Genomic DNA, 19,055 nt, shown 5'->3' with positions numbered 1-19,055 from the left:
TATGAACACAGGAGGCAAATTCAGTTTCAGACAGGTTGTTATGGAGGTGACACCAAGAAAGAAAACTATAAGTCAGTATGCAAAGATGTGGACTCTAGATGGGAAGGAGAGCTCTCTGCTCAGAAAGGATGACTGAATCCATGGGAGCTGCAAAGATTCTGGTGCAAAGAAACAAAGTGGCACCAGCACACTGAGTACAGCTGTCCTCAAAACCCAGGTTCATAAGGAAGTGAAAACCTAACAGAAGTCAGAGGAGGAAAAGAAAAACATAAGTGTGTCACCAAGGATGGGGAGACGAGTCTTAAGAAGACAAAGGTGGTCAAGAAAGCCAGGTCCTACAGAAAAATCTATGAAGATGAGGGCTAGAAACAAGCCATCACACGTGGCAGTTATGAGGCCTCTGGAGACCTGCAAAAAAACCAGTTTGAAAAAGAGTCAGATGATAATAGGAAATAAATAAGTAGAAAGAAAGCAGAAGCAGTGTCTACAGTCTCTGTTTTCAAAGGCACTTTTTTAAGAGAAGTCTCTTTCAGATTTTTCCTTTGGAATACAAGAACATGTGGTTTTAAGAACATGAAAGAATCTGATAATACAAACTGTCCTTAGTGGTCTCAGGCCCTGGTCTTCTCATCCACTCTCCTTGCTTCATCTGATTTCTTGGTTACCCTGTGCAACCTCTCAACGCCTCTTATTTTTTGGCTATACTCCTAGCCTCTCTCAGTAAGAGAGAGTCATGTCTAACCACTCCTACCCCTTTCACTTCTGATTCTCTTTTTTCACTCACAACATAGAGACAACAATAAAAGTCAGATTTTACAAGAAAACCAAGATTTAATAACCATCCTCTTCTGTGTTTTCAAAAGAAGACCATCTTCCCAAAAGTACATTAAAAAGGTACTCCACATCACTAGTCATTACGAAAATGCAAACTAAAACCACATTAAGCAACCACTTCATGACTATTCAAAGTACTAAAATTTAAAAGACTGGCAAGGATGTGGAGCAACTAGAACTCTCATACACGGAGGATGAAAATATAAGATAGTACAACCACTTTGGACTAGCAGTTTAGCAGTTTTTTAAAAAGCTAATATACACGTACTGGGAATTCCCTGGTGGTTCAGTGGCAAAGACTCCATGCTCCCAATGCAGGGGACCCGTGTTCAATCCCTGGTCAGGGAACTAGATCCTGCATGCCGCATCTAAAAGATCCGGCATGCCGCAACTTAAAAAAAAAAAAAAAAAAAAGATCCTGCACGCTGCAACGAAGACCCCACGTGCCACAACTAAGACCCAGCACAGCCAAATAAATAAATAAATACATTTTTTTTTTAATGAAAGCTAATATACACCTATCATACGATCCAGCGATTCTACTCCTAGGTATTTACCCAAGGGCAATGAAAGCAAAAGTCAATACAAAGACTTGTACATGAATGTTCACAGGCAAAAACTGGCATCAATTCAACTGTCCAGCATCATGTGAATGGATGTTCAAATGTTGGTATATCCATAAAACAGAAAGCTAAGCAATAAAAATGAATTAACTATTGACAGATGCAACAACATAGATGAATGTCAATGATTATGCTGGGGCGGGGAGCCGGGAGGGAAGCCAGGAAGAAAGGAAGTACATATTGTATATTTCCATTTATATAAATTCCATTTACAAAATGCAAACTACCTCTATAGTGACAGAAAGCATATTAATGGTTGCCCAGTGATGGAGGGATTGGAAGACATTGGAAGAAAGGTATTACAAAGGGGCATGAAGAAACTTTTGAGGGTGATGGATATGTTCATTATCTTGATGGTGGTGATGGTTTCACAGGTATATATAAAATTCATCAAATTGTATATATTAAATATGTGCAATTTACTGTATGTCAATCATATCTAAAGCTGTTTTTAAAAAGGACAGTTGGGACAATCAGCAAAATTGGAATATGGACTGTGTATCAGATAATATCGTACCAATGTTAAATTTTTTTAAAATGAAGAAAGTGGATATCCTAATCTCCATTAAAAGACAGTCACCATGAAGGCTGGAGATGAGGGCTTCTCTCTGGTAAAGCGGAAACATCACTTGGGCACTCCCACTGTTATCCTATTTTTGAGAGAGAGAAAAAAAAAACTAGCTGTCCTTTCCATCAAAGAATTCCCTCTTATGCGATATTTCCAAAATACATGCCTGCCAGTACTCTTTCATGTCTAAAACTGCTTGCATTACATAATCCTTTGGGGATAAAAAATTTCCATCGCTATGTGGCTCTGTGGACCAGAGCAGGGTCTATGGCTCTAACAGGAAAATGTAAAGAGCTTCTCTGGCCACTGTCAGGATCCCAGTTCTTTACTCGCGTGATTTCTTCATCAGCAGCCGTTTGGATCTCATAGATACTTAAAATACAAGCTTCCTTTCCAAGAATTCCTTGCTGCTCAAAAAGTCTCATTCTTAGGGCTTCCCTGGTGGCGCAGTGGTTGAGAATCCGCCTGCCGATGCAGGGGACATGGGTTCGTGCCCCGGTCCGGGAAGATCCCACGTGCCGCGGTGCGGCTGGGCCCGTGAGCCATGGCCGCTGGGCCTGCTCGTCCGGAGCCTGTGCTCCGCAGCGGGAGAGGCCACAACAGTGAGAGGCCCGCATACCGCAAAAAAAAAAAAAAAAAAAAAAAAGTCTCATTCTTAGACAAACCCAGGACCAGACATTTATCAAAAGAATTTAGGCCTGAGGTACCATATCAGACACTCAGGAGAGACACCAGGAAAGTGGGAAAGGTCAGAGTTCCTGATTGGTCTCTCTTCTGAAATCGCTGGAGAATAAAATCCCCCAGGATCTCAAGCCATAGGCAAGAAAGAAATAGCAAGTATAAACTACTTCTATGTATTTATGAATACAAATTACCAGGCTGAGTGCCCATCTCTGTATTCCCATCTAGCGTGAAAGATACGGCTGGCACTTAGATTAAAAATAAAGTATTCAGGGCTTCCCTGGTGGCGCCGTGGTTGAGATTCCACCTGCCAACACAGGGGACACGGGTTCGTGCCCCGGTCCGGGAAGATCCCACATGCCGTGGAGCGGCTGGGCCCGTGAGCCATGGCCGCTGAGCCTGCGCATCCGGAGCCTGTGCTCTGCAAAGGGAGAGGCCACAAAAGTGAGAGACCCGCGTTCCGCAAAAAAAATAAAGTATTCAATATGGCATTATAATTATCTCTCTAAAATTAACTTTCAAAATAATCAGGATAAATTAATCTTACTCCTAACTCCAAAAAGCCACATGTTTATTCTGCTTTGTACTTTTAAAACTTTAAGAAACTAAATATTCTCAAAGTGATCACACAGAAATATATAACATGTTCTCTCTAAAAGAAGTTCCTGTCATCACCTGAAAATCTCAAAAATATTCTTCAATTTCTTATTCTATTATCTTACAGAAGGTACAGTGAAATGGTACTATTTACAAATTTACACAAATTCAAGATATTCTTTTATATCATTTAAAACACCTTAAAACTATATTTTACCTGCACATACTGCATTTTATTCTATACTATATGTTACTTGGGATATTATACCTTTATAACTACATATTGCTCTACAGAATAAGAGGTACAACATCACATACACTGTTCTTTACAGTCAATTTGAGGGAACATTCCAGGGAGATTTTGGCTATACATGATCTGGTCTTTTTACATCAACTTAGGACCTAACCCCCTCAGTATGAGACTCTTCCACAATCAGCTGCCGTTTTCTTACAAGACATGTAGTAGAAATTAGGGCAAGAATCTTCATGGGGGAAAAAAAGGATAACCTTCACCAAAACCAGCAGAGGTGCCAGGGGAAGATGGCTCCAGACCTTCCACTCCTCTGGAACCAGAAGGAGGGATTCCTACGTGCATCTCATCTTGCTAGGTCTTCCACAACCTGCAGAATCAGTATCTTGTACATCACATACTATGCCTATTGTTTAGACTACTAATGCTTCCTAGGACATTTTCATGAGATGGACCTAGTGATGACAATTTTTCCCCAAAGAAGAAAAGACAGTGTTCTTGGCTTCATATAATCAATGCACTCTGGTTTTCAGCATCATATCTACACTCACTTCTAGTCCTTTCTTGTGATTGTTCATTCTCTATGTTACCATCCCTGGAATATCCTTTTTTCTTTGGCTCTTACTTTACCATTGGTTTTCATCTTTCATTATATCAGTTAAGAAACTTTAGCCCTATTGTCCATAACCTGAAGCCATTTCACATTCCCCTCATCTCAAACTCTTTAAATAATCTCAAATACAAAAACATGATAACACCCACTATCATGAGTATTACAGAACATTGTTCTGTTCTAACTAGTCCATTGAGGCAGGAAACGAAAACAAAAAGTATAACTATTTAGAAAGTAGAAGACACAAGTACATTATTTGTAGATACTATGATTGCATATCTTTATGGGGGAAAAAAATGTAGTGAATGAATCACCAGAAAAGCTACTAAAATTAAATGGGAAGTTTACTCAGTAAGTACTTCTACCGACTGGCAATAATCAGTCAGGAAAACAAAAAGATGTCCTTATTGTAATCAATCTATAGCAGGAGAAGGAGGATGAGTACTCTATAGGCACACACACAATTTATTCCAAGTGCATTCATTTGTCCTACAGAAAAATCTGAAGACTTTAATGCCCTCCCTCCTCGCTGTAGCCTAGACCAGTGCCAGAATGCCCCGCTCCCAAATGCGTACAAAATTTTGAACTTCTCCTTGGCCTGGAGTAGATTCAAATATTTTTAAACAAAATAATAAAACTTAATGACATTTAATAATTAAGGGACAAAAATCCTACTGAATTTGACCAAATTCATTTTCTGAAACAGAAAGATGGTAAAATAGAAATGGATAACCAACCAAAGACCTGCTGTGATACTTCCACATTTATCAATAGCATTAACTGCACTGAACACACAGTCATATATTAGGAGAAAGAAAAAACACCTGTTACTCTCCAAACACCCAGGTCCCTCCTTGTTGTGTCTTTACAGAGAACAGAGAGAAAACTTGAATTATTTAGGAAACGACCTCCTCATAGTTTTTCAAGACTTCCTGGAACCCTAAAATACCAAATTTATATCTCAGCTTCTAGGCAAAGTCATCCCTAAGGCAATTCGAAAATAAGATGGTTTACCCTTTTCTAAAGTCTTCTAAATTCACCCCCCCACCACCACGTCAGTGTTATATACTTTACAGCAACATTCTTCAACAAGGTTGCAAATGTGTAGACAAGAAATGTTCCAGGCTACCTTCTCTGAACCCCCTTCCCATCTGTGGGGTCCAACCAACAAACATTCCCACTTCCCTTTCTTGTAGATAACAAAACTCTAGTTTTGTTCACCTTTCTAGGCTGTCATGACCTCCAGAGGCAGCTGGGCTCCTCCCCAGACATGGGGTGAATTATGTTGGGTCAGAGTTCATCATCATGGTGATGGTATTCCCATTGCCAAGCCATTGGTTTAGACACGGACAAAATTCTGGCCTAGGAGATGTGAGGGGTAGTTTCTAGGAAGGTTTTCCTCAGGCTTTAAGAATGCAGGACAGGTACAGTTTCTTTTTCATGTCTCTGGATGTAGTTATATAAAGACTTGAAGTCACTGAGCTGCTGAATTAACCGACCTTCGAAACACATACTTCCAGGCCATTTGTTATGTGAGATCATAAATGTCCCTAGAGTTTAAGCTGCTTCCACTTGAGTATTCTGTCACTTGCAACCAAAAACTTTCAAATAATGCACCACCTAGATATGCAGCTCAAATTTACTCCAGCTGAAGCATTTAAGTCTCTGACAATGGACATAAAAGACAAAACCAGTCAATCTGTAAAACTGGAAGAGGACATTTCCTTTATTGCCAAACTAGCTCTTTACAAAAAGGAGGCATTATTGATTATCTGGAAACATCATTCTGTCTTCGGTTGAAATTATCTTGTATCTCCTTTTTCTGAGATGAGTACTTCTCCCGTAAATTTGATGTACCTATTTAATATGGGGGGAGGAGATTTTTGATTACCATAATCTTACTGATTTACAAATGGTAACAACTTAATCCTAAATTATCTCTGTTGAGGCCAGACTAAAAGAAATAGGCTTAAACCAAAGGGATGTAAGTTCACATATAAAGACGATTTTCCTGAGAGGATTATAGAGAAAAAAATTCTCCAGGACCAATGTGGAATCTCCTTGATGAAAGTCTTTAAAAATAGATTATTCATGTAGCTGTGAAGCCTTAGGCACTATATTTGGATTATATGACAATTCAAGATCCCTGCCAGGCCTATCTAAAGAGAAAATTTATCTTCTTTCTAAACAGAAATTTAGAAAAACATCTAAGTGTTAAAATAAAAGAGAAGCAAAAACTTCTTAATCCCAAATTCTGGAACAGTTATATTTATCATATACCTGTGCAACTCAGTTCTTATAGCAAATTCATCTCGTTATACTAAGGATCAAAAAGGTGAACAGTATGATCGAAATCTATGTTTCAATTTCCATAAAATCCTGACAGTGTCAGTTAAGAGGCTTATTGGCCAGAAAATGTCCAGTGACTAATTTAACTAAGAGTTAATTTATTTAATTAAAAAGAGAAATGAAAGCACTTACTAGATTAAAAAGGAAATGGTATATACTTATCAGAAGAAAACAGTTTCTGACCTATGGCAATTCTATAACTAAGAGAATAAAAATTTTGTAATGTTTTTAGGCTTAAAACTTTACTGCCCAAGAGTAGTGCTGAATATACACTGTCCTGTTAAAAATACCACATCAAATATTTAAGATTTATTACTACAGGGCATTAAACCCCCATTCACATTTATAATGATCAATGTTGAAAAGCAAATGCAAATAAGTATTCACTTCTCTAGGGAAGTCATAAAGTTTACTGCATAATGTGCAGTGGATAACTGGTCTTCGGCTTAGCATCTAAGACACACAGATTATCTGTCAGCTGCTCACACAGGAGCAGAACAAGGAGGGCAACAATGATGGACGGTATAGTAAAGAATGTGAGTCTCAGAAATACAGCCTATTGCTATGGTGACTTACACTTTTGTAGAAATTATAAAAAGGCACCCTTTCCAAGTGATTACAGTCCCAGAGATACCTAACTTGCAGATTTATTATTAAAAACAGATTATAACTAGCCATCACTAAAGACTGGGCTTGACTAACAGAACAAAGTATTAAGTAGTCTTCTGGAATGGAAACACAAGACGTAGCATCTACTCAAACTAAACATACCAACTCAGTATTATAAACAAATGAAAAGGGACTTCCCTGGTGGTCCAATGGTAAAGAATCCACCTTCCAATGCAGGGGACTCGGGTTCGATCCCTGGTCGGGGAACTAAGATCCCACATGCCGCAGGGCAACTAAGCCATGGGCCACAACTACTGAGCCTGCGTGCCTCAACTAGAGAGAGAAAACCCACACGCTACAACTAGGGAGAAGCCCGCGCATCACAACAAAAGATCCTGTGTGACACAAGTAAGACCCAACACAGCCAAAAATAATAAATAAATAAATAGATAAATAAATAAACAAATGAAACAACAGTATTTGGCTCTTTTAAATTTACAGTCATTTATGTATTAGGAAATTATTTTGGCCCTCAAAAAAAAGGGGGGGGAACCGTGCCTCAGTATAAAGATAAATTGTGCAAATATACACACACCCCTACATACTTATTCTAAAGTCAAGCCCTTGGTACTTTAAAATAAAATATAAATCGTTATTGTTTATTGAGAATGGCTATGTTAATGCCACCATAACGTCTATGCAAGCCTTTCATGAGTCAAGAGGCAAAAACGTCAGGGATTCTCTGTAATGGGTTAGAGATTCTACCAGCAAAGAAGGGGAGTGGCTGAGAACAGCTGTTTAAGTGTGAGTCACCACCTGCTCTGACTTCTGCCTCTAATTTTTTTAACTTCAGGACTTTCTCAGGTAATTATAAGATCTACCTACCAAGGTTCCAGCGTAGAGTTTTCAAGAGCAACGTGTCACAGGGACATGGGGACACAACTGTCAAAGAAGAAACACCAAGTCTTACTGACTAACACAAGAAGACCAGGCAGGGTCACCTAACAATGCTATCTGCACTTTATTGCCCAAATGATGAGATTTGTAGAACTCCAACCAGAAACTGATAGCACAGGCTTTGGAGGTAAATAACTCTAACTTTGAATCCCAGTTTCAAATCCTAGTTTCACAATCTATGAACTGTGGACAGTCCTTGGGCAAATTACTTAACCTCTCAGTGCCTTAATTTCTACATATGTAAAATGTGGATAACACAGTACCTACCTCAAAAATTGTTATGATAATTAAAATTAGGTAATGTAAGTAAAGTACTTTAAACACTACCTGGCATATTATACATATTCAATAATTGTCAACCATTATTAATATCATTACTACCAATAACAGTGGTTTCTTTACTTCTCTTCTGATCCAGAAATCCCACTTCTGGAAATCCACCCTGGAGAAATAATCCAAACTACAGTAAAAGCACAAAAACACTTATTACAATGTTATTTATAAACGGTAAAAAGTTAGAGGAACCTAAATGTATACCAATAAGGAAGCAATTGAGTAATTTATCTATCCATTCAGTAAAATATCACTCCATCACTAAAAACTATGTTAGAAATATAATAAAGAATTTTGGAGCAAAATAACTAAGGGTTTACAGGATTGTACAAAGTGAAAAAAAGCCAAGATTTAAAGCTATATGTATAACAATGTAAAATTATATTTTAAATGCATATAAAAAAAGACGAGCAAGTAATACACCAAAATCGTAACAGTGGCTGTGACAGGATAATGAAATTTGGAGTGATTTTTTTTCTTTTCTATACTATCTATCATGTAGTCATATTACTCTTATAATTTTAAAATTAATTTATTTTTAAATGTTTAATTTGCTGCAGATTTACTTTCATATTTATTAAATAGGATTATTAAAATGGTAATAAAAGTTAAACCACAAAACTATATTACTGAAGTAGTTCAAGATTAAAGTAGAAATTAGAATAAAACAAATGCTTCATGTACTAACGTTCAAAATTAAAATATCACTGTTTAAAAATCTGAGTCCCTGATGAATTATGTGCTTACATTTAAATTGAACAGAGCCCAGGGAACATTTTCATCTGGGACTGAATGATATACATATTTTTTATTTTAAAAGCAGTGTCAAGGAAATGAAATCATTTAAGAGATATGAAGATATAGTGCTGTTTTTTAGTCTTGGGAAAACTATACCTCGTAACAAAGCCTAAATTATTCCTGTTAACAAAGTAAAATAGTAATAAATGCCTTTCCATTTGAATAAATCAGATATTACATACAATTGTTTTGTTTTAAAATTGTTAAATCATTGTTTTAAAATGTATCCATTCAGATAAGGTATGACAGAAATAATGTTTTACAAATTGGGGAGCTAAACAGTCAACAAACATTTTATGAATCCCAAAAAACATCTAAATATACAGGGAAAAATGGAAACAAATTTACAGCCAAACTCACACTATTCTCACTACTGCCCAAATTTGCTCTTCTATCAACCGCCCTCTATCACGTTGATGCTGTCACACTGGGGACCCCCACAGCAGTCTTACTACTTCAGAGGGTCTCCAATTCATCCCTTCCCCCTTTCCAGCAATGGCCCACACCCCTGGGTTTCCTCTTCACTGCTCTGGCCCAGGCTTCCCCAATTGACACCCCCCACACACACACCCTTTCTATCTTGTTCATTCACATCAATCCTCTATATAGATTAGAGGAACAGAATTACTAAAGCATGGATTTAAAAGCCATTCCCTTGCTCAAAAACATCCAATGGTTCTCCAATATCTACAGCACATGGCCCAGGCTCCTCAGTGTGGCTTTCAGTGTCAGTACTGACAAACGTTCCAGCAGCATCTCCAACTCCTCACCTGGGTATACCGTAAACTCCAGGTTAAGGCTCCTCAACTGTGGGTCCCAACACATGTCACTGTGTATCCTGTCATTGTAAGTAGTCACAGTTTGTAACCAATAATGGCTCAAGTACCAAAAACTTATGAGAAGAGAAGCCACCACAATGAGAAGTCCGGGCACCGAAACGAAGAGTAGCCCCCGCTCTCCGCAACTATAGAAAGCCTACATGCAGCAACGAAGACCCAATGCAGCCAAAAGTGAATAAATAAATAAATGTATAAAAATAAATCAATAAAAAACAATATGAAGTACATCATAAAACAGAACGTACTTAAATATGGAAGAAAAATGAGTGGGCTTCTAGATTACAGCATATGGGGAAAGCCTGCTCTAAACAAATAGAGCTACCTGCCTTTCTTCCAGCTGTGACTGCATTTTACTTCCTCTGATCCATTTTCACACTTTTTCTTCCACCTGTGATGTCATCTTTTCATCCTCCCTCCACCCAATCTCTGTCTACTGAAATGCTAGTATATAGTCAAATGTCAGTTCCTCTTCAAAATTATCCAAGACTCCCCAAGCTCCCTCAGTCAGGCCACCACTCTCTTTCTTGTAGGTGGTCCAACTGCATCTTGTAGTTCTGCTATTTTTTAAAAACTCATCTCTTCAAGTAGATGGAATGCTCCCTGAGGATAGAGAGTATACTGATTCATCTTTGCGCATCACAGAGAGCATAACTCTGTTATGCCACAGACTACACAGAAAATGTTGGTTTAATTAAACTGAATTTCTAAACAATCTGTTCAGAAGATGTACCATGGTCAGCAGTCAGGATCCTACATTCACCTACAAACAGCTGCTAAGCACAAGACAGGGATGGGTTATTAAAGGGAAAGTGTGGGGCTTCCCTGGTGGCTCAGTGGTTAAGAATCCACCTGCCAACGCAGGGAACACGAGTTCGAGCCCTGGTCCAGGAAGATCCCACATGCCACGGAGCAACTAAGCCTGCGCACCACAACTGCTGAAGCCCGCGCCTAGAGCCCGTACTCCGAAACAAAAGAAGCCACTGCAATGAGAAGGCCGCGCACTGCAGTGAAGAGTAGCCCCTGCTCATCTCAACTACAGAGAGCCCGTGCATGGCAACAAAGACCCAACACAGCCAAAAATAAATAAATTTATTTTTTTTAAAAAGGGAAAGTGCCTCCCCCTTTGGGGGCAGAAATGTTAATGTGCCATTTTAAACCAAAATAACCTGAATTTTCTCTTAAACCTTAAGGCATTTGTCCACACTAAATCTACAGGCTTCTTGTACATCAGTAATGTGGGAGCCCAACATTTACTAATGTCAGTTGTAACGTCTGGAAGGCAGATCATTCATTATGCCACTCATAATTTATTTATTTGGAAGTAGTATATCTTATTTCAGAGGGGAGCCAATGAAACTTACATAAATACATATACCACAAGATAAAATGACATATCTAAGAGGAGAAAGAGAAAAATGGGACATAGGAAAACTAAATGTAGGAAATATAAGCTGTCCTGGGAGTGAGGTTCATGTACCAAATTAATAAAATTCTGCACACTTGCTAGAGGTAGGTCAGAGGTTTGGCTCTAACACTTCTGGCAGCCAACAAACACAGGATGATCCAATCAGTTACATGATTCAGCATCCTTAAGATAAAAACAAAAAGCTCTTAGAGAACTCTCTCTTCCTTGGTCTTCATAAAGAGGCTATTATATACTGTAACAAATAAAGTCCTCAGTGACATCCCTAAAGTTGATTTGTCAGAGAGCTTTGGGAGACCATCACTCATAACAATCCTCACAAACAAATGCCAGCACACAAGTCAATAAATGCAAAATGACAGAGAGGAAGGAAGAGAAAGGCAATCAGGGCAAGGTGGGGTCCAGGTACACAGCTCCCTGCAGGTCTAGATTTATCAGAGACAGATTTTATTCTATCTAGACTAACCTAAAATCCAGAGGCTTCAGGCATCTAATTCTCTTTGAAATTATAAACAAAACTTGATGCTCATGTCCATTTTTCTGGGGGATATGTCGGTAGTTTCATAACATCCTCAAAGAGAAGCATGACTCAAGAAAAGTTAAGAACCACTCATCTAAACAACTAGACTGTATATATCCTTCAGGCAACCCTCCATAAGCAGTTTTTCTTCTGAGCTTCTGAGAAGTGCTAAGCCTCAAGACTATAGCCCCTGACAAGCACCGGAAGTATAGCTTCTCTCTGATGTGAAGTGTGGAACTCTAAGCTTAAACCACTGGCCAAGTTCTGTGTCAATTTGATGATACAATAATATATGACCTTTAATACAGTAATGTCCATAAGCATATAGAACACATAACAATCATTCTTCTATATAAGTTTCAGCCATGAACATTGACAAAGGTGCCTCAAACGGTCAGTGATATTTCTTCTAGCTAATAAAAAGTTTAAAACAAAAAACACATTTTGCCTGTGGATAAAAATTATAGATAAGTACCAAAAACAATTTTCTTAGATAAACAGTATTTTGTAATTTTAAAAATAACCTTTCCACATTAGTTGATACAATCTAAGCTATTTTCTTCCTTTCTGTTATTTTTTTTTTTTTTGCGGTACGCGGGCCTCTCACTGTTGTGGCCCCTCCCGTTGCGGAGCACAGGCTCCGGACGCGCAGGCTCAGCGGCCATGGCTCACGGGCCCAGCCGCTCCGCGGCACGTGGGATCTTCCCAGACCGGGGCACGAACCCGCGTCCCCTGCATCGGCAGGCGGATTCTCAACCACTGTGCCACCAGGGAAGCCCTCCTTTCTGTTATTTTAATTTTCATTATACAGCAAAAGAGTCACTGCCATAGCTTTAGACAGACACAGACACAGACACACACACACACACACACACACACACACACTTTCAACCATCCACCCATAGTATGGTGGTTAGAATGTTATCAAGGGCCCAAGGGAATCAAGTAAGGAAGCTGGCCCATAGCACCTCTAAAAAAAACATGGCTCATTAAGCTATCATCCATCTGGAAGTCACAGCCATCCAGAGTCTGGTCCTCAGCATAACAAGTCTGGAGACATAGCTCTGTCAAAAATACACAGCTGAACATAGCTTTGTCAAAAATACACAGTTGAACAGACTCAAGAGAACTAACTCATGTTAACAACTCAGAAGAGGCTGAAGTACAAGTCAGAATACCAATTTATTAATTAATCATAAAGAATATTCCTTTTCACTAATCAGAAAATTTGCATCTGAAGCCAGGATGCTACTTCCCCAATGCTAGGATACCTGGAATCCTAAATTAATAATCAGTTCACCGGAAGTTAGAACAAACAGTGATAGAGAGCTCCGTGGATACTAATGAATTATCTAATCTAACCTTTCTAGTGATCAAAGTTGTGGCTTTCATGTGTAGAGTCTCCTTCCTTCCCTTGGATACTGTTGCCCCAACACTGCAGACTTCTTGGTCTCTAAGCTTGCTTCTTCTACATCCTTCTCTCCATCAAGTATTTTTCTAGATAGGGTATTAATACAACTGATGACAGTGAACCTCACATGCATTATTATCCGTATTTTTCAGATTAAAAACTCCCAGATAAAGCTGCTTAAGCAACTTGCCAAGGTCACAGCTAGTTTAAGGCAGAGCACAGATTCAAAGCCTACACTTTTAACCTTGCAGTGAATGATGCCTTCAAGGTGTCTTTCCCAGGGCCTCGCACCTTCCAATTTGATTTAAATGACCCTCTTCAGTATTCCAATAACACTCTAAGCACACAATGACTATAATTTCTGGTATACAGGTCTATCTCTCTCACCACACTGAAACTTTCTGAGAATGGGAATCATGTCTCATTCACCTCTGTATCCCTAGTGTGCTATCTATTTACCTAGGTAAATATGCAAACTAATTTGTCCACTGGTTTAATATAAAGCTTATCAAACTGAAGGCCTTGAATAAGCCATGCAGTCTAAGGAAGGTCACAACTTCTCCTGCCACCAATAAACATCTCATCTAAAAAACAGAATGAAATAGATATACAAAGTGGCTTAGGTTCCTTCTGTATCTAAAAGCACTACCATTGTACATGGGTCCTGATTTTTAATAGCCTATCTTATTAGTTTGAATTATTAGAAATAAAATTAAATTCCTCATCATCTTCCATACCACACTACAGACAACATATATGTGTATGTAGAGAGTTCAGAAAAAGCTTCCTCTTTTCTGAAAGGTGATTACTATCATCTACACCAAAATCAAACAGTGGCACCCTCCTCTGGTGAATATTAAAGAAGCTAAACAACACAGAAGACAAGAATTAGATGGTCGGATTTTCTTTGAATGAAAGAAAAAGGAAGAGAGAAATACCTAAGATTGTTTGTCATCACATTCCCAATAGCAATTAAATAGCTCTTTTTTATAACTCCTAATTTTGCCCTAAAACAAAGCCAAAATGAATGAACTGGCTATGCACTGTAGGATGTTATAGACAGAACAATTGTTCTGTTTTTCAGGGTACTGATAATATTAATTATTTTGCAAACAGCACTTTTTAATATAAGGCACAATGAAACTCATTTCATAGTTTAGCTAACAATGATGATCTCCTTTATTATTTAAAAATTTAACTAAAAGCCCTATACATGTAAAATATTTCTAGTTAAATAAAAGCATTTCGCATGTCCCTTTTCTGAATGACACATTTGCCAGAAGATAAAACTGGAAATTTTTCAACCTGAAATCTGTTGGAGTCTTCAATATTCACATTTTAGAATATCAGCTTAGAAGAAAATTTTAAAATACCCATTCACTTACATGTGCAGGCTCAAAACATGCCAATACAGCACACCCAGACGAGCACAACCCAGAGTTTCACAACATTAATACTACATCCAGACCTTTAAGTTAAGAATAAAACTGTACTTTCTAACACAAGAATCAGATCATCATCTGCCAACAATTTTAACGTAAAGTATATAATAAATACAAGCTTTATTAAATGATTTACAACAGTCGAGGCACATAAAATGAAAATATAGACATTCTGACTCAGACTAGGAAACAAATCAGCCATTATATTGGCAACGTTATCTTTCAGATATGTTTTTTACCCAAATACACAGCGTCCCTTCACTCAATTAACTTCGTATCTTTCACCTACCCAAGGGGAAAGGAAAGAACCCCATACTACACAAAAGTCTACAAATTTACAATCAGTGAGAAACCTTCGTTTTGAAACACAGAATATAGAAAGGGCTAGGGTGGATGGAAGATAGCAAAAACTGAGTTCAGCTCTACCAAATAAATTTTCGAATCAAGTTTGCCATTCCTGGCAAAGTTGGTTCTACCAGGTAGGTACATACAGTATGTGGGAAAGATTATCAGAGGGTTGGGTAAAGTGACCTTGTATCAAAGAGAGAATGCAGTTAAGATACTCAGTTGAGAGCGTTCTCAATGTTCACCCAAAACAAAGGCCAGAGAACAAGCTTGAAAGAGAATGATATCCCCTACAGGCCACCCAGAGACCAGAAGCGGCAAGAGAAATGAGGGGGGAAAGTTGGATGGGAGAAGGGGGCGGGGGGAGGAGGAAATGATGAAGAAGGGATGTTGAAGAGGGGGTGCGGGGAGTAAGAAAGTATGCTTAAAAAAAAAAAGTATGCAGCAATGAAACTTCCAAACTGCCAAGTTTAGAGAGATGGGGGGGGCTGGCCTGCTACTTTTTGGAGCACCACTCTGGAGCCTCATTTGCCACTCACTTCGCCTGGGCCGATGCCCAAGGACCAAAGCCAAATCTCGCCCCGACCTCCAGGAAATCTGAGCCCCGACAAGCAATTAGGGTGCCGCAGAAATGCGGGAGAGGGAATTGAACCGGCCTCTAACCTCATCTCTTGCTCCCACATGAACCCCAAATAAAAGAATTTAGAAGCAGGGAGACGTCTGCGTCCCACGCCAGCCAAGGCACAGGGGAGAAATCTGGGCACCGCTACCTCTGCGGGGATTGCCACCTCTGCAAAGGCCAGAGGCATCTCGGTCCCGTGCCTCGATCCAGCTAAAAGCAGGCGGCCAGCGAAGCGCTGCTGTCAAGTGGCCGGATTGCACTTGCAAAGTTAATGGAATTGGGAAGAAGCGCAGCGCTGCCCCTTGGGTTCCTCCTTAGGGTGAAGGAGCTGGAAAGGAGTCAGAGTTTCCTTCATCCTTACTAAGCCCTCACTGATTGGGCTCTGCAGATTTTATCTTTGCCCTAACGAGAACCAAAGATTTCTTCCTTCTTTGCGCCTAGCTCGGCCTCAAACCCCAGAACAGGGGCGCTGAGGCCCTGGGCCAAAGTTCACTGTAGAAACCATTAACTCTCCCAGCAAAACTAACACAGTCATTTGCTGGGCTCTGGCCTTGGGAAACCTCACAAATTATGAGGCATGAAATAGGTTATGGATGACCTTTCCTCCCCCACACTGGAACCTCAGTACAAGAGGTCTGGATCCCGCGGTGTTTCTGGCAACTTGGCCACATTTGGAACTAGTGGCTTTGTCCAGCCCGACACCAGGTCATCACCACGCCCCTCGCACTCAGGTGCTACCCGACATGCACACCACGCCCTGTTGTTTACACATACACAAACACACACACACTCAAAACAAAGCCCCAGAGAACTCCTACCTCGCCCCCGTGCCCGTCGAAGATCCCGAAGATGGACGGGTGCGTCTTATTGGCTAGGTCCGTAAGAACTTCAAAGCGGTCCTCCATGTGGTCTCTGCGGCCCTGGATGGAATACACGGCCACATTGTGGCTCTTGAACTCCCAGGTCTTGGAAAACTCGGCCTCCAGCACATCGAGCCCTCCCAGTCGGTCGTTCTGCATGATCTCGGCCACCTTGCCCTTCACCATCTTCACGGCGTCCCGGCTGGACTTGACGATGGTCTTCACCTCGTCCGTGTGGAAGAAGTAACTCCACAGCGCCAAGCTGATGCACAGCAGGAAGAGCGTCTCAGGTCTCAGCAAGAAGTAGCGCATGATGCGACCCAGTAGAGACAGCAAAGTCATTGTATCCTCTATCATTTATTATCGCTAGAGCCCCAACCACCAGCAGCGACGCGCGCCCCGAAAGCTCGCCGGGTCCCGGAGCACTGCGGGGACAGCCCGCGGGGAGGGAGGCGGAGCAGCAGCCGAGGGTTAGGGGGAGGTGGCTCACGGAGCCGGGCGGGAGACGGACGAGCAGGCAGCTCCGAGCCCGCACGGGGAACAGAGGCAGTTTCCCTTTTGTCTTCCGGCCTCTGAGGCCGGAGGCCCGCGCCCAGCACACCGACGTCTGAGCCCGCCGCCCGCGCCGCCTCCCTTCCCTACGACCCTTTGTGAGGCGGCGGCTGCCGAGACGCCGGCGGTGGCAGCAGCAGTCGCGGGTGCCGGGGGTGGACGAGAAAAAATCAAGTTAAAGTTGCGCCGGGCGGGTCTGCCGCGGTAGGCGGGAGAGTTCCGGGGCGCTGGCGCCCGCGCGGCGCCTCCGCGGGTGCCCCCTCGCTGCTCCGGGGAGCGATCGGCAGGTGAAGAGGCGCGAGGCGCTAGAGCCCCGCGGGTGAGGGATGCACGTCCCCTTGGTCGCCGCCGCAGGGGAGCGCAGAGCGGGCCGAGCTCTCCGAGTCCTTCAGACACCCAGGGGACCCCAGAGAATAAAAGTTTTGCGGGAGCCTGGGCAGAGGCGAGGGTACGCGGAGCCCGGGGACGCAGCACGATCGGCACGGAGCCGCAGGCGGCCGGCCGGGCTCTGCCTGCCTCTCGGCAGCACCTCCCTGCTCCGCTCCGCTCAGCTCGGCTTGGCTCTGCTGGGCTCGGGCACTCGCTCCTCGCGCCGCCGCTCGCGCTCGCCCCGCCCAGCTCTCGCTCGCCCCGCCTCGCCCCGCCCCTTGAGCCGGGACTCGAGGCCCGGAGGTGCTCGGGCCGAGCTGTCAAAGGCCGAGGCAAATCGGCGGCGGCTGGCGCGCTTGCAACTGCGGGCGGTCCGGACGAACCGAGGGGGGAGGGAAGGGGCGGCTCTGCAGCCGAGCCCGAGTGGATGGTCTTGTCTGCCTCTTGTACGAGCTCTCAGGACAATATAATACTGACCCTGGTAGGCTGAACGGTGGTTTCGCGGGATTCACTGCTACCGGCTGGAAAAAAGAGGGAAGCACGTGAGCGTCCCCCCTCCGGCTGGCGGCACGGTAGTGCGGTCCCCGCCTCGCCCGGCATAAGGCAAGCGAGAAGGGACGCACTTCTCCTGGTTCGCAAAGCGAGGCAGAGAGCTCGGACCCTTGGTTTTCTGGGACAGAGGCCTGCCGGAATCTCCCGAGAGGCTGAGAGCGAGCATCGGGCCTAAAAACCTCGCGACGAGAAAAGACCTCCCGAGAGCAGCGGGATGTGAGGATTCAGAGCCACGTGGAAGTGCGCTCTGATGATAACCTCGGGAGCGATGAGGCTGGGCTCATGTAGCTCTCTGCGAGCTACACTTCCCTGGAGCGGGGACAAAGGCACGAAGGCATTCCCGGGTCGTAACCCTTCCATAGAGAGACCCGGAGCCTCCTAGTGGAGCCCCCGGGCGCTCCTGACCCTGCGGAGGGGCTAGGGCTCCGACTCCGCTGTTCAGGTTTGCAGGTCCCTTTGAAGCTCCGAACTAGCGGCCTCCTACCACCTCCTCAGTCACCGCAGGAGAAGGTGAAATGGGGGCAGGAGTCTTTCGTTAAGCAGAAGTGAATGGGCTTCCAGAAGCCGTCAAGGATAACTTGTTGAAGCATGGGATAGGTGTCGGTGGCTTTGAAGATGCTGGGGGGAAAAGAGAAGAATGTACAAATCAGCTTAGAATACGGAAACAAGTGAGCTTTAAAGGAAAATATTCACTCTTGCTACCCCTGTCCAGGAAGAAGAGTGCTGATCTGCAGCTTCCAGTTCGCTAGACTCGAGAATGGAGGCTGCCTGATTCCCAGCCCAGCCAGAGGCAGTCTCTCCAAACATTCCTGCTTTGGAGTGATCCCGACTAAGTTTTTTTTTTTTTTTAATTAAATTAAAAGGAGTAAAACACTGGAAGGAAATACATCAAGATGTTAACGATGGTT

The 19,055-nt window shown here is 42.3% G+C and overlaps 1 protein-coding gene across 1 annotated transcript in view; it reads right to left on the bottom strand.

Annotated features, from left to right (window-relative positions):
- Window positions 1-18,156, bottom strand: part of PPM1L (protein phosphatase, Mg2+/Mn2+ dependent 1L) — a 318,869-nt gene extending 300,713 nt beyond the window's left edge. The window contains exon 1 of the mRNA XM_059064997.2: window positions 16,633-18,156. Coding sequence (XP_058920980.1) covers window positions 16,633-17,031 — 399 coding nt within the window. The 5' untranslated portion in view covers window positions 17,032-18,156. The remainder of the gene's footprint in view (window positions 1-16,632) is intronic.
- Between the last annotated feature and the right edge of the window lie 899 nt (window positions 18,157-19,055).

The sequence above is a fragment of the Kogia breviceps genome, chromosome 5, assembly GCF_026419965.1.
Source record: "Kogia breviceps isolate mKogBre1 chromosome 5, mKogBre1 haplotype 1, whole genome shotgun sequence".
NCBI classification, from domain to species: domain Eukaryota; kingdom Metazoa; phylum Chordata; class Mammalia; order Artiodactyla; family Physeteridae; genus Kogia; species Kogia breviceps.
The sequence above is the reverse complement of the archived record's forward strand: the minus strand, read 5'-3'. Positions and strand labels throughout refer to the sequence as shown.